This window comes from Dama dama, chromosome 2, assembly GCF_033118175.1.
Source record: "Dama dama isolate Ldn47 chromosome 2, ASM3311817v1, whole genome shotgun sequence".
NCBI classification, from domain to species: Eukaryota; Metazoa; Chordata; class Mammalia; order Artiodactyla; family Cervidae; genus Dama; species Dama dama.
The window spans coordinates 410,118-420,376 of record NC_083682.1 but is presented as its reverse complement, the minus strand read 5'-3'; the positions used below and the strand labels follow the sequence as shown (position 1 = coordinate 420,376).

General features: G+C 61.2%; 1 protein-coding gene and 1 long non-coding RNA gene across 2 annotated transcripts; one reads left to right on the top strand and one right to left on the bottom strand.

Moving 5' to 3' along the window:
* Nucleotides 1-4,379: 4,379 nt before the first annotated feature.
* Nucleotides 4,380-5,981, top strand: LOC133065521 (uncharacterized). Its single transcript, XR_009694905.1, has 2 exons — nt 4,380-4,477; nt 4,943-5,981. It is a non-coding gene; the product is annotated as an uncharacterized LOC133065521 (long non-coding RNA).
* A 1,617-nt stretch (nt 5,982-7,598) lies between these two features.
* RASSF7 (Ras association domain family member 7) lies at nt 7,599-10,229 on the bottom strand. The gene is made up of 6 exons (XM_061156251.1): nt 10,118-10,229; nt 9,423-9,553; nt 8,525-9,237; nt 8,292-8,420; nt 8,135-8,216; nt 7,599-8,052 (listed from the first exon to the last, which is right to left on the bottom strand). The coding sequence occupies exons 2-6, from the start codon at nt 9,544-9,546 to the stop codon at nt 8,021-8,023; spliced, it is 1,080 nt and encodes a 359-aa protein (XP_061012234.1). The 5' UTR covers nt 9,547-9,553; nt 10,118-10,229; the 3' UTR covers nt 7,599-8,020.
* Between the last annotated feature and the right edge of the window lie 30 nt (nt 10,230-10,259).

Genomic DNA, 10,259 nt, shown 5'->3' with positions numbered 1-10,259 from the left:
CGTAGGTGAAATAGATAGCCTGTGGGTATTTGCTGTGTGTACACAGAGCTCAGATCCAATGCTCTGTGGCAACCTAGAGAGGTGGGGTGGGATGGGATGGGGTGGGAGGAGAGAGGTTCAAGAGAGAAGGGGCATATGTATATATATGGCTGATTCATGTTGATGTATGGCAGAAACCAACACAATATTGTAAAGTAATTACTTTCCAACTAAAAATTAATTTTTTTAATTAAAAAAAAAAAAAACTGAGGTTGGGTTAGCTGAGGGGTTGGATGTGAGATGCCAGGTAAAAAGGGAAACCAAGGAGGGTTCCTGGAAGCGTGGGGGGTGGGGGAGCAGCACATCAAGTGGGATGCCTGGGTGGAGCAAGGTGGAAGTCACCAGTGACCCAGAGGATACCAGTGCTGGGGGGCAGCTGGAGGGGTTCAAGGAGAAGCCAAGCCGACCGATCATCGCCAGGGAGCACCAAGCAGGTAAACGAAAGTGGAGCAGTGGAGAAGGAGCCCGCTGAGAGGGTTGTTTTGTTTTTCTGTTTATGGGAAAAATAACCCATGTGTTTACAGGCTCTGGAAAGGTCTTTGCAGAGAGGAAGAATGAATGGTGCCAGAAAGGTGAGGGCCTCTGGAGCGAATCTTCTCTGTGGAGTGTGTGTGTGTGTGTGTGTGTCTGTGTGTGGGAGTGTGCGTGTGTGTGTGGGAGTGTGTATGTGTCTGTGTGTATGAGTGTGTGTGGGAGTGCGTGTTTGTGTCTGTGTGTGTGGTTGTGCGTGTGTGTGTGTGGGAGTGTGTGTGTGTATATGTGTGTGTGTGGGGGGGGAATGTGTGTGTGTGTGTGTATGTGGGGGGGGAGTGTGTATGTGTGTATATGTGTGTGGGGGGGGGAATGTGTGTGTGTCTGGGAGTGTGTGAGTGTGTATGTAGGGGGAGTGTGTGTGTATATATGTGTGTGTGTATGTGGGGGGGAGTGTGTGTGTGTGTATGTGTGTGTGTGTGGGAGTGTGTGTGGGGGGGAATGTGTGTGTGTATATGTGTGTGTGTGTGAGTATGTATGTGTGTGTGTATATGTGTTTGTGTGTGTAGGGGGGAGTGTGTGTGTGTGTGTGTAGGGGGAGTGTGTGTGTGTGTGTGTGTGTGTAGGGGGAGTGTGTGTATGTGGGGGGAGTGTGTGTGTGTATGTGTGTGGGGGAGTGTGTGTGTGGGGGGGGAGTGTGTGTGTGGGAGGGTGTATGTGTATGTCTGTGTGTGTGTGTGTGCCTGGCATAGCATAGTACCTCTTGGGTGTCACCCCAGCCATGTACCCAAACACAGGACACTTTTTGAAAGTTAGTTCTTTATTTATGGTCGTGTGGGGTCTTTGTTGCTGCACGTGGGCATTCTCTAGCTGTGGCAAGTGGGGCTGCTCTTGGTTGTGGTAGGCAAGCTTTTCATTAGAGTGGCTTCTCTTGGAAAGCACAGACTCTAGAGCATTCCGGCTTCAGTAGTTGTGGCTCCTGGACTCTAGAGCACAGACTTAGTACTGTGGTGCATGAACTTAGTTGGTCCTCAGCACATGGGATCTTCCCAGACTAGGAATTGAACCCATGACCCCTGCATTGGCAGGTGGATTCTTTACCACTGAGCCACCAGGGAAGCCCCAGGATACTTTGGCTCTCTGCTTAAGTATGGATGGCATGACTTTGGGAGCGTTTCTCAACCCCTCTGTGCCTCTTTACCTATACAATAGAGATGTTGAGGGCCGGATGGGTGAGTACAGGAACAGAACTTTGGACGGGGGCCAGCAAAGTAAATGCCCTGCATCAGACACCTCCCCCTCCTCCTTAGCTTACTCTTGGCAAGTGTGGGCCCTTCTACACACACTTAGCTGCCAAAGACCACCACCCACAAGAGGGTCCCAAATGGGGGTGGGAGCATGCCACTAAAGCTCCAGGGAAGGAGTTGGACAAGCAGCTGTGGCCAACTTAGAGCCCCCTTGGAGTGGGACCAGCCCCTCCCACCTTCATCTGCAGCTGTTGGAAGCTGCTGGAAAATTGTCATCCATAATAAACATGCACCCGTGATGAGATGTGACAGGTCCTCAGCAGGCATCTCTGGGTGGCGTACAGCCCACCCAGCCATGCCAGGCTTTGCTCACACTTGAACTGTGTCCCCATGAAACTGCCCAGAACCACCAGTCTGGTCCCAAACTGGGCCAAGGTGAGAACATAGGCACATGTTTGTCCTTCCACCTACTGATGTACCTTCTTCCATGCTGATACGCATAACTCACACTCCTACATGCAGGTGGACCCCTTCCCACCATCAGCATTGTCCCTGTGTCCTTTGAGAAAACTATACCCTGCAGCCCTCATTGGTTCCCTGGTGTTCACTGGCACACCGTGCTCCTGCTCCTCAAGGCCCAGGCAGGCCCAAACACGGGATACACCCTGCTCTCCTCATGCATGCAGGAGGGCAGAGCTGGACGAGGAGTTGCCTTGGTTCTGTCCAGCCTGGGCCAGCCCTTTCGCCTGCCATCAAACCTGCATGAACACATAGGGCCAGAGCGGGGGGAGGAGACAGGCAGGGCTACAATCCCTGACATAGGAAGGCAAGGGTATCAGTGTCCCAGAGCACAGATTTTTTCTCTCTCAGTCCCGAGCACCAGAAGTCCAAAATCTAGGTTGACACCTGTGCTTTCTCTGAAATCTGTTGAGAGAATCCTTTCTTGCCACTTCTGGGTTTTGGTGCTTCAGGCCTCCTCGGCTAATGGCAACCTCTGCCTCAGCACTATGTGTTGCCTTCCTCCCTGGGTGTGTGCACCTTTCTATCTCTTCAGAGCACACTTGGCATTGGATTTAGGGCCCACTCAGATAACCTGGGATGACCTCATCAAGCCGCGAAGTCCCTTTTTCCAAGCAGGGTAACAATCCCCTGAATATAACGTGTTTTTTTTTTTTTTTTTGAGGGAGCACCATTCAACCTACTGTAGAGGGTAGTAAGGGAGCCAGCAGGACTGGAGGGGACACGGCTGGGGGGTCAGACCAGCAGGGTGAGGCAGGAACTCGGAGTCACCCTGACTTCCGGCCTGTCCCTGTCCCAGAACCCCAGGCTTCTCCCCTCCAAGCCTCTGCCTGTCTGCCTGTCCCCAGTCACGCCCTGTCCCAAAGCCGTGAGCCTCCTCAGGGATCCCACAGGTTCCTAAGGGTTCCTTCCAGATCCACACAGTCCAGGCCTTGCTGACCTCCAACAGAACCAATCAGGCTCCTCGCTCCTTCCCCACCCACAGGGGGCCACCCCCCACTATACCCTGCACTTGAATTCCAGTACTCAGGTTTCATACTCCTGAGGTCCCAGGCAGGGTCAGACACCTCGCCGGAGCCCTGCACTTATCCACCTGGGCAACGGATTTGAAGGAAGAAGTGAAATGGCCCGGACGGTGGGAAGGGGGAGGAGGGACCCTGACGGTTTGTGGCTGCTGGTGGGTCCACCCCAGGCCTCTGTGAATCCGAGAGGGCGAGGGGTAGGGCGGTGAGCTGGGGGCAGGAGGGCTGCAGGAGAAAGCCAGGTGGCTGAGGCTGCGGAGATACCGGGGAGCTCTTGCTTTGGAGGGGAACCCCAGCCCTAACTCTCCAGACTGGACAGTGGAGAACAAAAGGGGACCGGGCACCTTTCTGCCTGACTAGGGATTCCAATGACCCATGATTCTGCCTCCGAGTGGCTGAGAAGGGAGTGTGAAGAGCCCGGCCCAGGACCACGCTTCCCCCGGCTGCCTCCTTCGGGCTCCACCAGGAAGGATTGACTCCAGGGCTGAAACGGTCCGTTCCCTTGGTTTCTACCTTTCTAATGCCCAGACAGAACGGGGCAGAGGACGGGGCCAAGCCGCCCAGGGCCCTGCGCCCCGTACAGTGGGCCCTCACGACGAGGGACCGGGAGTTCACAAACCAGGCAGAGCCGGAGCCCCCTCCCCCACAGGCAGAGTGCCCCGGAGTGGGTGCAGGAGGCGCGTGCACTAGGTGGTCGCCAGCGCACCGCCTGTGCTACGTGTGCTGGAGCCCGGCGATCCAAGGAGGTGCCCAGCTCGCTGGGGACTCGGGGCGGGGTGTGCCTAGGCGCCCGGGCCGTTCCACCCTGGGCCGGCGGGGGAGCGCCTCGGGTCGTACCACCCGCCGGCGGGGGAGCCGTCCCGCGCCTGGCAGCCTCCCGGCGTCGCAAGCCCCGCCCGGCAGGTGGCGGCCCCGCCCCGAGGCCGACGTGCGGAAAGGAACGCGCCGGCCTCGCCCGCGAGGGGCCGCTCGGCGGTGGGCGAGGCGTCCCGTCCCCGGCTCGCGTCCACTGGCTGCGGCGCGGCAGGGCGGGCCCGGCTCGGGCGACCATTGGCCGCGAGACCTGGGCATTTGCATACGGGCCGGGCGCGGGGTTCCGGACTGGCGGGGGCGCGAGGGGGCCGCTGCCGCCGCCGAAGTTGGGCAGAGAGCGGGCGACGGCCCCGCGCAGGGTCGCAGGTGACGCGCGAAGGGTCCTAGGCTCGTGGGCGGGAACTTGGGTCGGGCAGGGGCTGCGGGCTCGGACCGCCAAGTTGGACGGGAGCGGAGGCGGGGTTCCTGGGTGGGGGACGACTCTTCCGCCTGCACGGCGGTCCCTCCAGGCGCAGGGCAGCCACTGCCCACCGCACACTGCGCTGCTCCGGACCCACTGTGCGTGTGACAGCGGCTGATCTGTCCCTGGGCAGCGCGACCGCCCCGCCCCCTCTGTGACCCTGTGGGGCAGGGGACGGCCACGTCGGGTCAGAGGGAGCGTGCCATGGCCGGTGGTAGGCGAGGGCGCTGCACGGACTAGGTCCGCCAGTCTGTGGCCAGGTGGGGAAAACGGGGGACATTCAGAGGCCTTTGCTGCCCTTTGCATGCGGGGGCCACAGGCCGGACCAGATGCCCTCTTGGAGGGAACTCTCTTCTCCTTGTGTGTCTCAGGGTGCCAAGGTGTGCAGGGCTCCTGCGACCGTCTTCCTGATGTTGCCAAGCCGAAGGCAGCCCTGAGCAGACACCAGTGTCATTGTTCGACCCTTGGACTTCAGGACAGGACCTCCTGAACTAGCCTCTTGAGGGCCACCTCCGGGAACTTTCTTGAGGAAGATAGTGGCAGATTTGGCTTTCCTGTGCCCTCTGCCATGTCAGCGAGGCCACTAAGGGAGTCACGACTGTGAAGACGCATTCGCGGTGCCCACAGACACGCCCTCCCAAGGGGTGTGGGTTCCTGGAGGCCTGTCTTCCCTGTTGGGTGTTCCTAAGTTCACCGTGAAAGTCTTGTGGTTGTGGAGCAGGCCCAGAGCAGCCTCTGGGCCTGCAGATGCCGCAGCGGCAGGCTTGTCCCCTCTCCCAGGCAGTCTGGAGGGGAGGCCTGCTTAGTTGGGCCCTCGTGTGGACATGGACGCCCCTCAGGAGGGACCCTACCCTAGTTAGCGGTTGATATGGTGTGCTGAGTGTCATACCCAGCAGGCTTGGCAGGCCAGGCTCTGCAGGTGGCAGGGAGGCTGTCAGCAGCTTTGGGGTTGAGAACCAACGGTGCGGATTTGCTGCCACTGGCCCGCGACCCTCTGTGAACCAGCCCCTGGAGGGTCAAGCAGGAATCTGAGGCCAGGCAGGGCACCGGTGCCTTTCCCCACAACACAGTCTGCCCTCAGAGCAACCCCAAGGAGGGCGGCCCTGTACTCACACCATGCAGCGTCCTGCCCTGCCTTCCCCCGGCTTGAGGGGAGCTAAAGAAGAGGGAGACAGAGGATGAGATGGTTGGATGGCATCAGCGACTCAATGGACATAAATTTGAGCAAGCTCCAGGAGGCGGTGAAGGACAGGGAAGCCTGGCGTGCTGTGGTTCATGGGGGTCACAGAGATTTGGACATGACTGAGCAACTGAACGACCACTGGCCTTTCCTCCCCTCAGCACACCTCACATTGTAGTTTTCAAAGTACAGTTTAAAACTCAAAAGTAAACCTTTCAGCAACTCAAAAATTTGCTTAGTGATCTGAAGCACTTCAGGCAACTTGGGGGGATGTGGGGTTTTGTTCACTTGGAGAAGGTTCTGCCCCTTTCCCACCCAGGAATGTGTGGGTTGCCTAAGGACCCCCTTTAAGCTGGAGAAGACAGCTCTCAGCATCCCCAGAGGCAACCTTGTACCAGGGACAGGTCCCTGGCAGTGACTTCAGAAGGAATGGGTGTTCCCTGAAAACAGACAGGAGACCAGGGGCACAAGCCCACCCAGGTCTGTGCCTGCTGTCCTCTGAGGAGTGGGGATGCGCAGGACACGGGCAGGGCATAGGCTGGTCCTCCCCTGACCCCTGGGTGTATAGGGGAGTGCCTGGATGGCATCTGGCCTTGTGCCCTGCTGGCCTGTGTGCTCAGCTTGGGAGGTGAAAGGGCACTAAGGCTCAGGGCTTGTGCCTGGAGGCCCACCCAACCCTGTGGACACAGGTCGGGGATCCAGGTGAAGGGAGCAGGCCCCTTGACAGTGCCCAGTCCTCCCACCTAGCATGAGGCCTGACCAGCCCATGTGGTCAGGGCTGCACCTCGTATGGCCTGTGCTTGACCCTAAGGAGAGTCACAGGTCAGGCAGGAGTGTGGACAGGCATGGGAATGGGCTGGGGGCTCCAAAGAGGAAACGGGCCAGATCCTTTTCACCACCAGGCCTGTACAGCCACTCCCGACCCTGCTCCAGCTCAAGTAGGAAGGGCCTGCTCCTGGTTCCCCCCACAAGCCAGGCGCTTGGTGGTTTCCTTGCACTCAGGACTTCACGTCCCCTACAGTCTGCCCCCAAGGAGGCAGGGAACGCCAGGCCCAGCTCATGGGCCACGCCAGGAGAAGGGTGAGTCTTCCCCAAAGTTGCCCACCCCCACACTAAGCGGGAAGACCCCTGTGATCTAGGCTGTCCTGTCCTCTGTTCCTCAACGTGCGTGGTTGCACCCAGGTCTTGGAGCCCCCCAGGTTCTGGCTGGCACAGAGCTCGCCTCTCCCGACTGCAACTCAAGAGCTGGGAGCCTGTGGCCCACCCCAGACCAGGGCTGTGGTTCAGACCTCACCCTGCCCCAATTTCAAGGCTGCAGGCATGTGGCTGAAGCTCCATGCCCAGCTGGGGTGAGGAGGTGGGGTGTTGGAAGGCAGCGCGGCACACCCTCCAGGGGTCAGCAAAGCTCCTGGGGCCTGGCAGACCCAGGAGTCCTGCCCCCGCAAGCTCTCAGGCTCAGGAAACCTGATGGACGGGTCTGGTGTGTCCTTGAATCCTCATATCCAGGAGCCACCCCAGAGGGCGCAGTGCTTCTTGCTGCTGGTGGGGAGCAGACCAGACAGGGAAGTCAGGCGAGGGAGGGATCTAGACAGAAACTTCAGTGCCCAGGCTACTTCAGGCCCCCAGACCATCCAACCCCAGGCTGCCAAGGAGAGAAGCTACCCTGCCCCCAACAAGGAGAGGCCACTCCCCAGGGGTGGGTGGATACAGCTCCAACTTTGGATTAAATAACCACGGGTCCCTGGGAGAGCTCCATTTCAGGACCCTTAACTATGGCTAGCCCCAGGCAGCTCAGGGGACTACTCAGAGACCCTGCAGACCTTGCCCAGTGCAGCCTCAAGACACGCTCAAGCCATGGGAGGCAGTTTATTGAGGTTTTAATGGTGGGGTAGGGAGCCAGTGTACACATGGATGTGGGCAAGGATACCTCCCACATGTAAGCACATACCCATAGGTTGAACACAGGGTCTGTGCACCTCCTGTCCCCAACAAAGAGCTGTGGCCTTTGGAGGCTATGATCTCAGGGCTGGCCATGCCCCTAGCTTCTCCAGGGTCTTGGCAGATTTAATAAAGACTAGGACAAGAGTTTTCAGCCTTTCTGTGCACCCTGCGGCAAGAATCCTAGGGCTCCAAGGTGTCCCATCTCAGGCTCCAGGTTCCAGGGCTTCCCACTGCACGGTGGAAGGAGTCCTCTGTGACCACGGGCTCGCCTCTGTCATCCAGGCTGGGCAGGCCTTGGCTGTGGACGTCCACTCTGGGGTGAGAGCTGCTACCTCAAGGAGTTCTGCCTCATGGGGGCAACTGTGGGGAGGACACAGACTTGAGAGGCCTGAGGGGGTCACTGGAGGACCTTATCCCATCCAGACGGGGGAGACAGACATACTCTCTGGGCTCAGGCTGGACACAAGGGCCGGACTCCGGGGGCCTCCCATGAGGGGCTCTTCTCTGGCTGGAGGCAGAAGATCCTGTGGGAAAAGCAGGTCAGCTTGGGGCTGGGCGGGCCCCCCACTGACCTGGCCTCCCTCCAGAACTGCTCTGACCTGAGTGCCAGCGGGGTCCCCGTCGGGCCGTGGGGGCGGGGGCAGCGCTGCGCCCGTCTGCTGGATGAACTGTTGCAGGTTGCACTGACGCAGCTCCCGGTTCAGCTCCTCCAGCTCCTGGGCCTGGGCCTAGGGCACACAGGACCCTCAGGCTCTGATTCTGATTCTGAAACCAACACCCATGCCCCCCCTCCCCACCCCCCTGCACCAGGGTGCAGGTCCTGTGGGCTCACCTGCAGGGCATGCTCGGCAGCCTCCAGAGCCCGGCCCACCAGGGCGAGACTGCCCTGCACCTCCATGCTTTGCCGCTCCTGGGCAGCCAGGTCCTGGCGCAGGCGTTCAGCCACAGACGCTGTGGGCGAGGGGGACCTAGGGGCCTCTGCAGCCAGGTGTAACTCGGCCTCCAGGGCGCGGGCCTGGGCGTCCAGGGCCTGCAGTCTCGCCGCGTGCTCAGCCGTAGCTGCGCTCAGTGCGTGCAGGCGGGCCTGTGCCTCACGCTCCCGGGCCTGCTCCCGCCGCAGCTCCTGCTCCCAGAAGGCCTCCTGGCCCAGCTCTGCTGCGTTCCTGCGCACCCTTCGCTCCAGGCCCTGCAGGTCTGCACAGCAGCCTGGCACCGGCGCTACAGGAGCTAGAGGCTCGGGTGGCACAGGGCCGGGGGCCTGCCCAGGGCACCCCAGGCTGAAGGTCAGTGCTTTGCAGGGCTCACAGTCCAGTGCTGGTCGAGGCTTTGGGGGAAGGCTGGCTCGGATGGGGCAGCGCTCAGGGGGAGGGCAGCTGTCCGAGGAGGGCCTCCCAGCAAGGCTGGGTCCTGTCCGCCTCAGGACAAACTGGACATCACTGGCAAACTGTCCGCAGGTTGCTTGGGCGCCCACAGGGCATTCCTGGGGTAGCAGCTGCCGTTCCTTCTCTCTGAGGCGCTGCACAAGCACAAAGCGGCCTGTCTGGCCTGGAGTCGGGGAGAGGGGTCAGTCAGCCCACGTCTCTTACCTTCAGTCTATCTGGCTTGAGCAGCTGGGGAAAGGCAAGAGGGACCAGCAACAGCCCCACCCTCCTGGGGGCCAGATGGGGCCCAGAGGCCAGGTCCCACTGCAGGCACACCTGCTGGGCCCATCCGTGCTTCAGGGAACTCACCTATGGCTTGGGCTAGTGCAATGACCACTTCTTGACAGGTGGTCTGCTCTGAAACCCCACAAACCACGCGCTGGATGCCGTCCACCCACACCTTCAGCTCCATGGCCGCCAGTCCTGAGAGCATGCCTGTCCTGCAGCGAGGGCAAGGGCCACGGGGTCAGGTCCCGCCTGGCCCCAACACACAGCTTGGCCAGCTTTTCCTCCTCAGGCCTGCCCCGCACCCCGGAACTGGCTCGGGACTGCTGCCCCTCGGCATCTGGTGCGCAGCCCCACACGGAGGCCGCACATTCCTGGGGGTGGGGAAGCAAAGGCCAGTGCCCCCCTAGAGAGGGAACCAGAGGGCCCTCCCTCAGCGCTCGGAGGCTGCCCCACTTCCCAGCCTGCTCTCGGCCGGCCCCACTCCCGGAACCAAGCAAATCATTAACCAGACGCGGCCACCCGGCTTGAAGGGCACAGCCCCTCCCGCGGGGCGTCCGCGCGCAGCCCTCGGCACCGCAGACCCGCCGCACCCGGCGCTGGCGGCCCCGCCCTGCTACCGCGCGGCTCCGCGCTCGCGGCGAGGCCGCGGTCCCCGCTCGCAGCGGGTGCAGGTGCGGCGTGGCCCCCTCGCCGGCCCGGCTCGCGCCCCTCCGTCTGAGTCGCAACCCAGGGCCGCGCCCTGCGCCGCGAAGTCCCCGGAACTCGGCGCGGCTCACCTGGACGCTCACCGGCCTTCGGAATGCGGACGCGGACTGGCTGCTGCCAAGCTCCGGGCGCCGCCGCAACCTGCCGCCTCCAGCGCCGCGGGAGCGCCCCGGCCCGCCGCCCCATTGGCTCGCCGCCCGCGCGCCCCGCCCC

Excerpts from the sequence above, each read along its gene's own strand:
- RASSF7 (XM_061156251.1), bottom strand. The coding sequence starts at position 9,546 with ATGCTCTCAGGACTGGCGGCCATGGAGCTGAAGGTGTGGGTGGACGGC. Across the intron at positions 8,421-8,524 it reads CTGCCGAGCATGCCCTGCAG|GCCCAGGCCCAGGAGCTGGA; the intron begins GTGAGCCCACAG and ends TGTGTGCCCTAG. Across the intron at positions 8,053-8,134 it reads GTCCAGCCTGAGCCCAGAGA|TTGCCCCCATGAGGCAGAAC; the intron begins GTATGTCTGTCT and ends TCCTCCCCACAG.